This window comes from Salvelinus namaycush, unplaced genomic scaffold (genome assembly GCF_016432855.1).
Source record: "Salvelinus namaycush isolate Seneca unplaced genomic scaffold, SaNama_1.0 Scaffold701, whole genome shotgun sequence".
In the NCBI taxonomy this organism is placed as follows: domain Eukaryota; kingdom Metazoa; phylum Chordata; class Actinopteri; order Salmoniformes; family Salmonidae; genus Salvelinus; species Salvelinus namaycush.
The window spans coordinates 75,639-92,620 of record NW_024061422.1 but is presented as its reverse complement, the minus strand read 5'-3'; the positions used below and the strand labels follow the sequence as shown (position 1 = coordinate 92,620).

The 16,982-nt window shown below is 46.4% G+C and overlaps 1 protein-coding gene across 1 annotated transcript in view; it reads right to left on the bottom strand.

Moving 5' to 3' along the window:
- The window catches only part of LOC120042516 (SLIT-ROBO Rho GTPase-activating protein 2B-like), a 52,719-nt gene extending 36,093 nt beyond the window's left edge, over positions 1-16,626 (bottom strand). Inside the window, exons 1-3 of the mRNA XM_038987347.1 lie at positions 16,564-16,626; positions 14,806-14,980; positions 14,195-14,387 (exon numbers count right to left, since the gene is read on the bottom strand). Of these exons, the coding sequence (XP_038843275.1) occupies positions 14,195-14,387; positions 14,806-14,980; positions 16,564-16,626 (431 nt within the window). The remainder of the gene's footprint in view (positions 1-14,194; positions 14,388-14,805; positions 14,981-16,563) is intronic.
- Positions 16,627-16,982: the final 356 nt, after the last annotated feature.

Below are 16,982 nucleotides of genomic sequence, written 5' to 3'. Positions count from 1 at the left end.
AGGCTGTGGGGGGTCACTGTGCCTGGAGGCTGTGGGGGGTCACTGTGCCTGGAGGCTGTGGGGGGTCACGGTGCCTGGAGGCTGTGGGGGGTCACTGTGCCTGGAGGCTGTGGGGGGTCACGGTGCCTGGAGGTTGTGGGGGGTCACTGTGCCTGGAGGCTGTGGGGGGTCACGGTGCCTGGAGGCTGTGGGGGGTCACGGTGCCTGGAGGCTGTGGGGGGAGTCACTGTGCCTGGAGGCTGTGGGGGGTCACGGTGCCTGGAGGCTGTGGGGGGTCACTGTGCCTGGAGGCTGTGGGGGGTCACTGTGCCTGGAGGCTGTGGGGGTCACGGTGCCTGGAGGCTGTGGGGGGTCACGGTGCCTGGAGGCTGTGGGGGGTCACGGTGCCTGGAGGCTGTGGGGGGTCACTGTGCCTGGAGGCTGTGGGGGGTCACCGTGCCTGGAGGCTGTGGGGGGAGTCACTGTGCCTGGAGGCTGTGGGGGGTCACGGTGCCTGGAGGCTGTGGGGGGTCACGGTGCCTGGAGGCTGTGGGGGGTCACGGTGCCTGGAGGCTGTGGGGGGTCACGGTGCCTGGAGGCTGTGGGGGGTCACGGTGCCTGGAGGCTGTGGGGGGTCACGGTGCCTGGAGGCTGTGGGGGGAGTCACTGTGCCTGGAGGCTGTGGGGGGTCACGGTGCCTGGAGGCTGTGGGGGGTCACGGTGCCTGGAGGCTGTGGGGGGTCACTGTGCCTGGAGGCTGTGGGGGGTCACCGTGCCTGGAGGCTGTGGGGGGAGTCACTGTGCCTGGAGGCTGTGGGGGGTCACGGTGCCTGGAGGCTGTGGGGGGTCACGGTGCCTGGAGGCTGTGGGGGGTCACTGTGCCTGGAGGCTGTGGGGGTCATAGTTTAGGTGGTGGTTAGCTGTGAAATGGAGAGAGTGATTACACTCCTTAAACCAGAACTGAACATATCCAGAACTCAAAACATGACTTGGACAATCACTGTCTGTCTGTCTGTCTGTCTGTCTGTCTGCCTGCCTGTCCGTCTGTCTTCCCACATGGTTACACAACCTTGTGTGTTTCCTCTATTGACGTACCATGTGACATCCTCCACCCTCTACCCTGACGGAACCATCATTACCTCTGACCCTAACACATCACATGTTCACCCACACACACCCATGAATTGTGCTTGGCTGCCTGGATGTTTCCTCTAGTTAAAGTCTTCCTCCAGTGGGTCATACATTCCTGCAGCATTAGAGACACGAAGCAAGCTGAGGTCCAATTCTCCTCCACATTCAGCTCCTTTAGTGTTGTTGCCTCTGTGCCACAGATACACAGAAACACACAGGGCATCTGTCTCCACGGAATCACCACACACACAAACACACGCACACACGCACAAAAATGGAAAATATGTGAGATTCCAGCGTGGCACCAGAGCTGAGCTGCAGCAGATGCAATGGAGCTGTTAGAGACCCAGATGTTAGAGAGAGAGAGGGGGGGGGGGGGGGGGGGGGGGGGTGAAACAGAGAGAGGTGGGGTGAGAGAATGAGATTTTTTACGTTTATTTATTTTCCCTTTTGTACTTTAACTATTTGCACATCGTTACAACACTGTATATAGGAGCTGATTGTGGACTACAGGAAAAGGTGGTCCGGACAGAAACCCATTAACATCGACAGGGCTGTAGTGGAGCGGGTCGAGAGTTTCAAGTTCCTTGGTGTCCACATCACCAACATATCATGGTTCAAACATACCAAGAGAGTTGTGAAGAGGGCACGATACCTTTTCACCTTCAGGAGACTGAAAAGATTTGGCATGGGTCCCCAGATCCTTAAAAAATTATACAGCTGCACCATCGAGAGCATCCTGACCGGTTGCATCAGACTGTAAGACACTACAGAGGCTAGTGCGTATGTATGGCCCAGTACATCACTGGGGCCAAGCTTCCTGACATCCAGGACCTATATACTAGGAGGTGTCAGATGAAGGCCCAAAAAATTGTCAAAGACTCCAGTCACCCTAGTCGTACACTGTTCTCTCTACTACCGCACGGCAAGCAGTACTGGAGCGCCAAGTCTAGGTCCAAAAGGCTCCTTAACAGCTTCTACGCCCAAGCCATAAGACTGCTGAGCAATGAATCAAATGGAGAAAGAGAGAGAGAGATGGGGGGGGAGAAAGAGAATTGAATGTGTCACTGAACCAATTGCACTTTATGGCAGCGAGGTGTGGGGTCCACTTGCAAAATAAGATCTCACCAAATGGGACACCCCATTGAAACCCTGCATGCAGAGGTATGTAAGATTCTCCTACATGTCCAGAGGAAAACTACAAACAATGCATGCAGGGCAGAATTAGGCCAATATCCACTAATAATAAAAACTCAAAAAAGAGCAATTTAGTTTAAGGAAACATCTAAAATACAGTGACCCCCTCTCATATCATCACCAAGCCCTGCAATGCCAAGAGCTGAGCAAAGAAAAGACTCCCCTCATCCAGCTGGTCCTGGGGCTGAGTTCACAAACCCGTTCTACTAACACACTGAAGCCTCAGGACCAGAACATCCAATCAATCAGAATAAAACAAATTACAACACAGTCAAAACAAAACTACATTACTTATTGGGAATGTTACAACCTCTGCCGAAGTCGATGCTTCTCCTTGTTCGGGCGGTGCTCGGCGGGCGACGTCGCCGGTCTTCTAGCCATCGCCGATCCATTTTTCATTTTCCATTTGTCTTGTCTTGTTTTCCCACACACCTGGTTCTCATTTCCCTCATTATGTGTTGTGTATTTAACCCTCTGTTTCCCCCATGTCTTTGTGTGGTATTGTTTATTCTGTTTCATGTTATGCTGTTAGTCTGTTGTAGAGGTCGACCGATTAATCGGAATGGCCGATTAATTAGGGCCGATTTCAAGTTTTCATAACAATCGGAAATCTGTATTTTTGGACACCGATGTGGCCGATTATTATTTTTTATTTTTTAAATACGCCTGTATTTATCCTTTAGTTAACTAGGCAAGTCAGTTAAGAACACATTCTTATTTTCAATGACGGCCTAGGAACGGTGGGTTAACTGCCTTGTACAGGGGCAGAATGACAGATTTGTACCTTGTCAGCTCGGGGATTCAATCTTGCAACCTTACAGTTAACTAGTCCAACGCTCTAACCACCTGCCTCACGAGGAGCCCGCCTGTTACGCGAATGCAGTAAGAAGCCAAGGTAAGTTGCTAGCTAGCATTAAACTTATCTTATAAAAAACAATCAATCAATCATAATCACTAGTTAACTACACATGGTTGATGATATTACTAGTTTATCTAGCGTGTCCTGCCTTGCATATAATCGATGTGGTGCGTATTCGCGAAAAAGGACTGTCTTGCTCCAATGTGTACCTAACCATAAACATCAATGCCTTTCTTAAAATCAATACACAAGTATATATTTTTAAACCTGCATATTTAGTTAAAATTGCCTGCTAACCTGGCTCGTTGCGAACTCTGTGAAGACTATTTCTTCCTAACAAAGACAGCCAACTTCGCCAAATGGGGGATGATTTAACAAAAGCGCATTTGCGAAAAAAGCACAATCGTTGCACGACTGTACCTAACCATAAACATCAATGCCTTTCTTAAAATCAATACACAGAAGTATATATTTTTAAACCTGCATATTTTGCTAAAAGAAATCCAGGTTAGCAGGCAATATTAACCAGGTGAAATTGTGTCACTTCTCTTGCGTTCATTGCACGCAGAGTTAGGGTATATGCAACAGTTTGGGCCTCCTAATTTGCCAGAATTTTATGTAATTATGACATAACATTGAAGGTTGTGCAATGTAACAGGAATATTTAGACTGATGGATGCCACCCGTTAGATAAAATACGGAACGGTTCCGTATTTCACTGAAAGAAAAAACGTCTTGTTTTCGAGATGATAGTTTCCGGATTCTACCATATTAATGACCTAAGGCTCGTATTTCTGTGTGTTATTATGTTATAACTAAGTCTATGATTTGATAGAGCAGTCTGACTGAGCGATGGTAGGCACCAGCAGGCTCGTAAGCATTCATTCAAACAGCACTTTCCTGCGTTTTGCCAGAAGCTCTTCGCTGTGCTTCAAACCTATCAACTCCCGAGATTAGGCTGGTGTAACCGATGTGAAATGGCTAGCTAGTTAGCAGGGTGCGCGCTAATAGCGTTTCAAACGTCACTCGCTCTTAGACTTGGAGTGGTTGTTCCCCTTGCTCTGCATGGGTAACGCTGCTTCGAGGTTGGCTGTTGTCGATGTGTTCCTGGTTCGAGCCCAGGTAGGAGCGAGGAGAGGGATGGAAGCTATACTGTTACACTGGCAATACTATAGTGCCTATAAGAACATCCAATAGTCAAAGGTATATGAAATACAAATCGTATAGAGAGAAATTGTCCTATAATTCCTATAATAACTACAACCTAAAACTTCTTACCTGGGAATATTGAAGACTCATGTTAAAAGGAACCACCAGCTTTCCTTTGTTCTCATGTTCTGAGCAAGGAACTTAAACCTTAGCTTTTTTTACATGGCACATATTGCACTTTTACTTTATTCTCCAACACTTTGTTTTTGCATTATTTAAACCAAATTGAACATGTTTCATTTTATTTGAGGCTAAATTGATTTTATTGATGTATTATATTAAGTTAAAATAAGTGTTCATTCAGTATTGTTGTAATTGTCATTATTACAAATAAATGTAAAAAGAATCGGCCGATTAATCGGTATCTGCATTTTTTGGTCCTCCAATAATCAGTATCGGTATCGGCGTTGAAAAATCATAATCGGTCGACCTCTAGTCTGTTGCGTTGGGTTATGTTAACCCGTATTGTTATTTCGTGTTCACTTTGACGTGTGCTTTTGGTTCGCCTAAATAAAAGTCTCCGTTAGCTACCCAATATCTGCTCTCCTCCACCTGACTCCCTTACAGCCATTTACGCAAACCTAAAAGGGAAACACAAAAACAAAGCAAAATGCAGTGCTATCTGGCCCTAAATCGACAGTACACCGTGGCTAACTGAAGAAGAGAAGAGCAGAGAAGAGAGTAGAAGAGAAGAGAGGAGAAGAGAGAAGAAGAGGAGAGGAGAGAAGAGGAGAAGAGAAGAGAGGAGAAGAGAGTAGAAGAGAAGAGAGGAGAAGAGGAGAAGAGAGAAGAAGAGAGAAGAAGAGGAGAGAAGGGGCGAGAAGAGAGAAGAAGAGGGGGAGAAGAGAGGAGAAGAGGAGAGAAGAGGAGAGGAGGGGAGAGAAGAGAGGAGAAGAGGAGAGGAGTGAAGAGGAGAGGAGAGAAGAGAGAGGAGAGGAGAGAAGAGAGAAGAAGAGGGGAGAGAAGAGGTGAGGAGAGAAGAGGAGAAGAGAAGAGAGGAGAAGAGAGTAGAAGAGAAGAGAGGAGAAGAAGAGAGAAGAAGAGGAGAGGAGAGAAGAGGAGAAGAGAAGAGAGGAGAAGAGAGTAGAAGAGAAGAGAGGAGAAGAGGAGAAGAGAGAAGAGAGAAGAAGAGGAGAGGATAGAAGATGAGAAGAGAAGAGAGGAGAAGAGAGTAGAAGAGAAGAGAGGAGAAGAGAGAAGAAGAGAGAAGAAGAGGAGAGAAGAGGAGATGAGAAGAGAGGAGAAGAGGAGAGGAGAAGAGAGGAGAAGAGAGAAGAGGAGAGGAGAAGAGCGGAGAAGAGGACAGGAGAAGAGAGGAGAAGAGGAGAGGAGAAGAGAGGAGAAGAGAGGAGAAGAGGAGAGGAGAAGAGAGGAGAAGAGAGGAGAGGAGAAGAGAAAAGAGGAGAGGAGAGGAGAAGAGAGGAGAAGAGGAGAGGAGAAGAGAGGAGAAGAGAGGAGAAGAGGAGAGGAGAAGAGGAGAGGAGAAGAGAGGAGAAGAGGAGAGGAGAAGAAAGGAGAAGAGGAGAGGAGAAGAGATGAGAAGAGAGGAGAGGAGAAGAGAGGAGAGGAGAAGAGGAGAAGAGAGGAGAAGAGAGGAGAAGAGAGGAGAGGAGAAGAGAGGAGAGGAGAAGAGAGGAGAAGAGGAGAGAAGAGAGGAGAAGAGAGAAGAGGAGAGGAGAAGAGAGGAGAAGAGGAGAGGAGAAGAGAGGAGAAGAGGAGAGGAGAAGAGAGGAGAAGAGAGGAGAAAAGGAGAGGAGAAGAGAGGAGAAGAGGAGAGGAGAAGAGAGGAGAAAAGAGGAGGATAGTTGTGTAGCTGTAACACTACTCCAGTCAGTCTAACAAGCTGAGAGCAGCTTCCTTTCACTGAGGACATACAGCAGATGTCTTCAGATGTCTCCATGTCCACACAGTCAACTCACCTTTTATTCATATGATTATTTATTTAACTAGGCAAGTCAATTAAGAACAAATTCTTATTTACAATGACGGCCTTCCAAGAGGCAATTGGCATTAGCCCACGTGTCTCTCTCGCTGTGTGTGTGTGTGTGTGTGTGTGTGTGTGTGTGTGTGTGTGTGTGTGTGTGTGTGTGTGTGTGTGTGTGTGTGTGTGTGTGTGTGTGTGCGGGCGCGGGCGCGCGCGTGTGTGTGTGTGTGTCAAAAGTTTGGACAAGATGTTTAAGACCAAAAAAGTGTGAAACAAGATTCTTAAAAGTAGCCACCCTTTGCCTTGATGACAGCTTTGCACATTTTCTCAAACAGCTTCATGAGGTAGTCACCTGGAATGCATTTCAATTAACAGGTGTGCCTTGTTAAAAGTGGAATTTCTTTCCTTCTTAATGCGTTTGAGCCAATCAGTTGTGTCGTGACAAGGTAGGGGTGGTATACAGAAGATAGCCCTATTTGGTAAAAGACAAAGTCCATATTATGGGAAGAACAGCTCAGGTGGGGCGGCAGGTAGCCTAGTGTTTAGAGCGTTGGACTAGTAACCGAAAGGTTAACTTAACTGCCTTGTTCAGGGGCAGAACGCCAGATTTTTACCTTGTCAGCTCGGGGATACAATCTTGCAACCTTTCGGTTACTAGTCCAACGCTCTAACCACTAGGCTACCTGCCGCCCCATGTGACCACCAGCATCACGCCCAGTACTGTTACAGCTAGTATTACTCCTGGCACTGTTACTGCTAGTATTACTCATGGCACTGATAGTACTACCGATAGTATTGTTACTGCTAGTATTACCCCCGGCACTGTTACTGCTAGTATTACTCCTGGTATTGTTACTGCTAGTATTACCCCTGGTACTGTTACTGCTAGTATTACACCTGGTATTGTTACTGCTAGTATTACTCCTGGTACTGTTACTGCTAGTATTACTCCTGGCACTGTTACTGCTAGTATTACTCATGGCGTTGATAGTACTACCGATAGTATTGTTACTGCTAGTATTACTCCGGGTACTGTTACTGCTAGTATTACCCCCGGCACTGTTACTGCTAGTATTACTCCTGGTATTGTTACTGCTAGTATTACCCCCGGCACTGTTACTGCTAGTATTACTCCTGGTATTGTTACTGCTAGTATTACCCCTGGTACTGTTACTGCTAGTATTACTCCTGGTATTGTTACTGCTAGTATTACTCCTGGCACTGTTACTGCTAGTATTACTCATGGCACTGATAGTACTACCGATAGTATTGTTACTGCTAGTATTACTCTGGGTACTGTTACTGCTAGTATTACCCCTGGTACTGTTACTGCTAGTATTACCCCTGGTACTGTTACTGCTAGTATTACCCCTGGTACTGTTACTGCTAGTATTACCCCTGGTACTGTTACTGCTAGTATTACCCCTGGTACTGTTACTGCTAGTATTACTCCTGGCACTGTTACTGCTAGTATTACTCCTGGCACTGTTACTGCTAGTATTACTCCTGGCACTGTTACTGCTAGTATTACTCCTGGCACTGTTACTGCTAGTATTACCCCTGGTACTGTTACTGCTAGTATTACCCCTGGTACTGTTACTGCTAGTATTACCCCTGGTACTGTTGCTGCTAGTATTACCCCTGGTACTGTTACTGCTAGTATTACTCCTGGTACTGTTACTGCTAGTATTACCCCTGGTACTGTTACTGCTAGTATTACTCCTGGTACTGTTACTGCTAGTATTACTCCTGGTACTGTTACTGCTAGTATTACTCCTGGCACTGTTACTGCTAGTATTACCCCTGGTACTGTTACTGCTAGTATTACTCCTGGTACTGTTACTGCTAGTATTACTCCTGGTACTGTTACTGCTAGTATTACTCCTGGTACTGTTACTGCTAGTATTACCCCTGGTACTGTTACTGCTAGTATTACTCCTGGTACTGTTACTGCTAGTATTACTCCTGGTACTGTTACTGCTAGTATTACCCCTGGTACTGTTACTGCTAGTATTACTCCTGGTACTGTTACTGCTAGTATTACTCCTGGTACTGTTACTGCTAGTATTACTCCTGGTACTGTTACTGCTAGTATTACCCCTGGTACTGTTACTGCTAGTATTACTCCTGGTACTGTTACTGCTAGTATTACTCCTGGTACTGTTACTGCTAGTATTACCCCTGGTACTGTTACTGCTAGTATTACTCCTGGCACTGTTACTGCTAGTATTACTCCTGGTACTGTTACTGCTAGTATTACCCCTGGTACTGTTACTGCTAGTATTACCCCTGGTACTGTTGCTGCTAGTATTACTCCTGGTACTGTTACTGCTAGTATTACTCCTGGCACTGTTACTGCTAGTATTACTCATGGCACTGATAGTACTACCGATAGTATTGTTCCTGCTAGTATTACTCCTGGCACTGTTACTGCTAGTATTACCCCTGGTACTGTTACTGCTAGTATTACTCCTGGTACTGTTACTGCTAGTATTACCCCTGGTACTGTTACTGCTAGTATTACCCCTGGTACTGTTACTGCTAGTATTACCCCTGGTACTGTTACTGCTAGTATTACCCCTGGCACTCTTACTGCTAGTATTACCCCTGGTACTGTTACTGCTAGTATTACCCCTGGTACTGTTACTGCTAGTATTACCCCTGGTACTGTTACTGCTAGTATTACCCCTGGTACTGTTACTGCTAGTATTACCCCTGGTACTGTTACTGCTAGTATTACTCCTGGCACTGTTACTGCTAGTATTACTCCTGGTACTGTTACTGCTAGTATTACTCCTGGTACTGTTACTGCTAGTATTACCCCTGGTACTGTTACTGCTAGTATTACCCCTGGTACTGTTACTGCTAGTATTACTCCTGGCACTGTTACTGCTAGTATTACTCCTGGTACTGTTACTGCTAGTATTACCCCTGGTACTGTTACTGCTAGTATTACCCCTGGTACTGTTACTGCTAGTATTACCCCTGGTACTGTTACTGCTAGTATTACTCCTGGGTACTGTTACTGCTAGTATTACCCCTGGTACTGTTACTGCTAGTATTACTCCTGGTACTGTTACTGCTAGTATTACTCCTGGTACTGTTACTGCTAGTATTACCCCTGGTACTGTTACTGCTAGTATTACTCCTGGTACTGTTACTGCTAGTATTACCCCTGGTACTGTTACTGCTAGTATTACCCCTGGTACTGTTACTGCTAGTATTACTCCTGGTACTGTTACTGCTAGTATTACTCCTGGTACTGTTACTGCTAGTATTACCCCTGGTACTGTTACTGCTAGTATTACTCCTGGTACTGTTACTGCTAGTATTACCCCCGGCACTGTTACTGCTAGTATTACCCCTGGTACTGTTACTGCTAGTATTACTCCTGGTACTGTTACTGCTAGTATTACCCCTGGCACTGTTACTGCTAGTGTTACTCATGTTACTACAAGTATTACTCCTGGCACTGTTACTGCTAGTATTACCCCTGGTACTGTTACTGCTAGTATTACTCCTGGTACTGTTACTGCTAGTATTACTCCTGGTACTGTTACTGCTAGTATTACTCCTGGTACTGTTACTGCTAGTATTACCCCCGGCACTGTTACTGCTAGTATTACCCCTGGTACTGTTACTGCTAGTATTACTCCTGGTACTGTTACTGCTAGTATTACTCCTGGTACTGTTACTGCTAGTATTACCCCTGGTACTGTTACTGCTAGTATTACCCCTGGTACTGTTACTGCTAGTATTACCCCTGGTACTGTTACTGCTAGTATTACCCCTGGCACTCTTACTGCTAGTATTACCCCTGGTACTGTTACTGCTAGTATTACCCCCGGCACTGTTACTGCTAGTATTACTCCTGGTACTGTTACTGCTAGTATTACCCCTGGTACTGTTACTGCTAGTATTACCCCTGGTACTGTTACTGCTAGTATTACCCCTGGTACTGTTACTGCTAGTATTACTCCTGGGTACTGTTACTGCTAGTATTACCCCTGGTACTGTTACTGCTAGTATTACTCCTGGTACTGTTACTGCTAGTATTACTCCTGGTACTGTTACTGCTAGTATTACCCCTGGTACTGTTACTGCTAGTATTACTCCTGGTACTGTTACTGCTAGTATTACCCCTGGTACTGTTACTGCTAGTATTACCCCTGGTACTGTTACTGCTAGTATTACTCCTGGTACTGTTACTGCTAGTATTACTCCTGGTACTGTTACTGCTAGTATTACCCCTGGTACTGTTACTGCTAGTATTACCCCTGGTACTGTTACTGCTAGTATTACCCCTGGTACTGTTACTGCTAGTATTACCCCTGGTACTGTTACTGCTAGTATTACTCCTGGTACTGTTACTGCTAGTATTACCCCTGGTACTGTTACTGCTAGTATTACCCCTGGTACTGTTACTGCTAGTATTATTCCCAGTACAGTTACTGCTAGTATTACTCTGTGTACTGTTATTTCTAGTATTACTCATGGTACTGTTACTACTAGTATTACCCCTGGTACTGTTACTGCTAGTATTTTGCATAGTACTATTACTGCCAGTATTACTCATGGTACTGTTACTGCTAGTATTACTCATTGTACTGTTATTTATAGTATTACTCATGGTACTGTTACTACTAGTATCACTGATTGTAATGTTACTGATAGTATTACTGATAGTACTGTCACTGCTAGTATTGCTGCTAGCACTGTTACTGCTAGTATCACTCATAGTACTGTTACTGCTAGTATTACTGATATTAATGTTACTGCTGGTATTACTCATAGCACTGTTACTGCCAGTATTACTTCTAGTACTGTTTCTGCTAGTATTACTGATAGTGCGGTTACTGATAGTATTACTTATAGTACTGTTACTACCAGCATTACTTCCGGTACTGTCATTGCTAGTATTACTCCTGGTACTGTTACTGCTAGTATTACTGATAGTGATGTTACTGCTAGTATTACTTGTAGTACTGGTACTGACAGCATTACTCATAGTACTGTTACTGCTAGTATTACTTGTAGTACTGGTACTGACAGCATTACTCATAGTACTGTTACTGCTAGTATTACTGATCGCAATGTTACTGCCAGTATTACTCGTGGTACTGTTACTGCTAGTATTACTGATCGGAATGTTACTGTCAGTATTACTCGTAGTACTGGTACTGCCAGTATTGCTTCTAGTATTGTTTCTCCTCGTATTACTGGTGGTACTGTTAGTGCTAGTATTATTCCCAGTACTGTTACTGCCAGTATTACTCGTAGTACTGGTGCTGCCAGTATTACTTCTAGTATTGTTTCTCCTAGTATTACTGATGGTACTGTTAGTGCTAGTATTATTCCTAGTACTGTTACTGCTAGTATTACTCTCAGCACCATGTATTGTCAGCAGGCTGTCCCAACCCATCACAGCTCAGCACGGTGCATAATAATAATAATAATAATTCTAATTCTTGTTATTGATGACATCATGCCCAAGGCCTATAGCATGGTTGCTAATGTATTTTTTTATTTTCAGAATTATTCTTATTTTCAGAGTTATTATTATTAATAACTGCTACGATGCTGTCCTGAAGACCAACAACAGAGTGGAGGGCTGGCATTCAACATTTTTGGCAAATTTTGGAGCTACCCACACCACCATTTGGAAGTTCATCGAGGCATTGCAACGGCAGCAGCAAAGAGGTGAAATTAGAATGAAGCAGCAACTTGCTGGCGTTCCACCGCCATGGTAAAGACCCCGCTACCGCAAGCAACAGAAGGATCTGAAGTCACTGATTGAGAAGTACACCACGACTCAACAGCTGGAGTCTTACCTGAAGAGCGTTGTCTTCACTTTCAAGTTGCAGTTGTGAATACTTCAAAATGAGAAAAATGAGCACCTAGTCTATTTGCACACTTCTTTGTGACCCTTTCAATGACTCCAAAATCCTTATGAGACCAGAACACTAAGCACGTTCTGGGATGATTTGTTTGTGAACTTGTCTTTACAGTGCTGCATTGTCATGTAGCCTACTATTCATTTATTTTTTGTATTTTTTGGGGTTATTTGAAAGAAATGTTTTAGGCCTACTTATTTTTGCCCCATCATTTGTAGTATTTTGCTAAGCTTTTTTGTTGATAAATAAATGTTTTACAGTGAATGGTTGGTGTTAATGGTGTAAAAACTAGATAAAATGTATTATTTAACAGAAAAATACATTGTAGAAACTAGATATAGGAAACGTAAATAAAAATAATAATAGTAATTTAAGTGAACAAATGTCGGCCTTTAACCATATAAACTAATTTACATACAAATATAGGCTACAATATTCTGCCCATATGAACAAATTTATTATAGACCATAACTGAACCAATTTCTGTAGGTTATATATACAATATACCACCAGCCAGCCGTCGTTCCCCAGCCAATCGCACACACACTGGCGTGGACGAAAGAGTCGCCGACAAAGGAGTTTGATTCTGCTGAAGGCCTCACACACACACACACACACACACACACACACACACACACACACACACACACACACACACACACACACACACACACACACACACACACACACACACACACACACACACACACACACACACACACACACACACACACACACACACACACACACACAGCTTCGACAGCGAGCCTCAATCTTCCTTCTAACCATTGACTGTGTCTCTGTTTAATCAGAATGTTCTTCCTGTCATATCAGTGTTGATAACTGGTATTATTAAAAGCCCTACAGGACTATTCCTTTTCTCTTCATCCCTCTTCTCTTCTCTTCTCTTCTCTTCTCTTCTCTTCTCTTCTCTTCTCTTCTCTTCTCTTCTCTTCTCTTCTCTTCTCTTCTCTTCTCTTCTCTTCTCTTCTCTTCTCTTCTCTTCTCTTCTCTTCTCTTCTCCTCTCTTCTCCTCTCTTCTCCTCTCTTCTCCTCTCTTCTCCTCTCTTCTCCTCTCTTCTCCTCTCCTCTCCTCTCCTCTCCTCTCCTCTCCTCTCCTCCCCACCCCTCTCCTCCCCTCTCCACCCCTCTCCTCTCCACCCCTCTCCTCCCCTCTCCTCCCCTCTCCTCTCCTCTCCACCCCTCTCCTCTCCACCCCTCTCCTCTCCACCCCTCTCCTCTCCACCCCTCTCCTCTCCACCCCTCTCCTCTCCACCCCTCTCCTCTCCACCCCTCTCCTCTCCTCTCTCTCTCTCTACAGGAGGAATCACAGAACCAGGCGTAACGCTGGGAGAGATAATCACTCTGCTGTGTGTGTTTGTGTGTGTCCTTGTTTTTGGGCAAGGTTACACACTGCAAGACGCCACAGAGTATTCAGAGCACAAAAACACCACCTGGCACTGTTGGCAACGGAACATAAGTACCCACACGGACACACACAGAAACACAGACACACACAGAAACATGGACACACACGGACACACAGTGTGTCAACAGTGAACCAGCTTATTGGGATTGTAAATTCAAGTCAAAGTTGTTCCATGTAAATATTAGTGCCAACGTTAGTGTTGGGAGACAGACAGACAGACAGACTAAGAGGTATAGCCAGGCCTTTACAGCCCTGCCCTGGATGACTGTGCATTACCAGGACACAACACACAGATCTGGGTCAGTAAGGGGAACCCATACTCTGTCCAGGGATGACCAGGCTTTGATCTCTCTCTCTCTCTCTCTCTCTCTGTCTCTCTCTCTCGCTGTGTGTCTGTAGTCAAACCCACTCCAGATGCTATCAGTTAGCTCATGTCTCCCGAAGCTGCTTATGCAACGTTGGATTTACAGCACAGACAAGAGTGGTAGAGTGTGTGTGTGCATGCGTGCGCACACGTGTGTATGATGGATTCATTTGTTCATGTCATTCGTGTGTGTGTGTGCCTGTCTTACTTGAGCTGGTGGTCCTTGGTGCTGCGTGTCTTCGTAAGGAACCTCTCAGACAGTTTCTCCAGGTTACGACTGTAGTCCATCTCGACCTCCGCCTTCTTCCTGAAGAAGTCCTGCAGATCCTGCAGCAGCTGCACCCTCAGCTCACACTGCTGGTCCAGACACTTCAACTGCTCCACCAGCTGGGCCCGGATCTCTACAGAGGGGGGGGGGGGGGGGGGGGGGGGGGGGGGGGGGGGGGGGGGGTTAGACGTTGGGTCATCTTCAGACACACTGGAAGAGGGAGAGGGCTAGTTTCTGGCTATGGGTGCACTGGACATCATCATCATCATCATCATCTATAACGTCCTCATAAATAAACACTTCATTAGCCAATCAGTTGGAGTATACCATGTGATTGGCACACAAAAAACTCCTACTTTCTATTACCAGCACCCTTAAAAAGACAACATTCTGAGAATGAATAGCTGGTCACTCACAGTCCGAGAATAGAATGGAGATATTTTCTGAAACAGCTGAGATATGATGACACATTGAGTTTTCAATGGACTACAGCGGTACAGTACACCTGATGAGAGAGTTTATAGCCCAGTGGACGTGGCCGGTCTGGTGACCGTGGCCGGTCTGGTGACCGTGGCCCGTGGCCGGTCTGGTGACCGTGGCCGGTCTGGTGACCGTGGCCCGTGGCCGGTCTGGTGACCGTGGCCCGTGGCCGGTCTGGTGACCGTGGCCGGTCTGGTGACCGTGGCCCGTGGCCGGTCTGGTGACCGTGGCCAGTCTAACAGTACACTGAGCATGGAGAGCTGATCTGGTTTCTCTGGGTTAGATTTACAGACTGTGTGTGTTCCTCCTTTCCTCCTCCTCATATCCAAACATCTCCTGAGACAGTCCTTTATCCTGGCTTTTCACTTTTCATTTCCATTCTCTCCCTCCCTCGCTCCACCTCCCTCCCTCCCTCCCTCGCTCCACCTCCCTCCCTTGCTCCACCTCCCTCCCTCCCTCGCTCCACCTCCCTCCCTCCCTCCCTCGCTCCACCTCCCTCCCACCCTCCCTCGCTCCACCTCCCTCCCTCGCTCCACCTCCCTCCCTCCCTTGCTCCACCTCCCTCCCTCCCTCGCTCCACCTCCCTCCCTCGCTCCACCTCCCTCCCACCCTCCCTCGCTCCACCTCCCTCCCTCACTCCCTCGCTCCACCTCCCTCCCTTGCTCCACCTCTCTCCCTCCCTCGCTCCACCTCCCTCCCTCCCTCGCTCCACCTCCCTCCCACCCTCCCTCGCTCCACCTCCCTCCCTCGCTCCACCTCCCTCCCACCCTCCCTCGCTCCACCTCCCTCCCTCACTCCCTCGCTCCACCTCCCTCCCTCGCTCCACCTCCCTCCCTCCCTTGCTCCATCTCCCTCCCTCCCTCCCTCCCTCGACCTCCCTCCCACCCTCCCTCGCTCCACCTCCCTCCCTCCCTTGCTCCACCTCCCTCCCTCCCTCCCTCCCTCCCTTGCTCCACCTCCCTCCCTCCCTCCCTCGACCTCCCTCCCTCCCTCCCTCGCTCCACCTCCCTCCCACCCTCCCTCGCTCCACCTCCCTCACTCCACTCAAGTCTGGCCTCAAATGAATGGCTTCCTCTCAGTGTAGACACACTCAGTGGAGATATTGAATTATGATGTTTTAAACTACCACCCTTTTATCCCACAGTACTGTTATGGACAGGTGTGTGTGTGTGTGTGTGTGTGTGCATGTGTATGTATGTGTGTGTGGAGAGAGAGAGAGAGTGAGGCCATGCCAAGCAGAGTAGAAGATCCTGAGTGAATGTGAAGGCAGCGTTTCAATTCTTGACAACACACACAAACACGCATGATAATAAACTGGATTAGTGATGACAGATGGCAGACTAATGCCACACTCTCATAGCTGCCTTGCAGACAAGAGGCCTTAAGATTTAATGAACCCCCTCAAAAATAACACAGACACACACACATTCCACTTAACGCCTAATCCCAATAACCTCTCCGCCTATTGCCTTTTATTATGATTATTTATTGTACTTGAATTGTATATTTTTCTTCTTTCTCCCTTATTCACCATCTGTTTCCCTTCTTCTTTGTGTAAATCTCCAATGATGTATTTATCTTTTCTAAAAATGGGATTGTTATTTTTGTATGGTTTTGTTTTCTAAACATTGAAAGGGTTTCTACCTCTGCTGCTCATGTTCTTCTTGTTCACCTTTTAAACCTTCATCATACTGTTTTGTATCTTCTTGCAAATAAATAAATACAAAATTAAACATTGTAATTATCAGCATTCACACAAGCACACACAAAACTGTACACACACACACAAAACTGTACACACACACAAAAAACTGTACACACACACATACCGTTGTCTGTGTCTTACCTTTACACCTCCTGCTGTAGATGAAACGGATGGCTTTAGCCTCCATGTTGCTGAGTCTGACTGTGGTCACTGTCTGACACTAACACTGGGTGACTCTGCTCTGTCCTTTACAGCTGAGGGGACAGTTTCATAAAGCCACAAAGAGAAGTGAGATTTCCAACTACCAGTCAGCCTGCAAACTCTGTCTGAAAACTTCTCTCTCTCTCTCTCTCTCTCTCTCTCTCTCTCTCTCTCTCTCTCTCTCTCTCTCTCTCTCTCTCTCTCTCTCTCTCTCTCTCTCTCTCTCTCTCTCTCTCTCTCTCTCTCTCTCTCTCTCTCTCTCTCTCTCTCTCTCTCTCTCTCTCTCTCTCTCTCTCTCTCTCTCTCTCTCTCTCTCTCACAAACAGAGAAACTCTCTCTCTC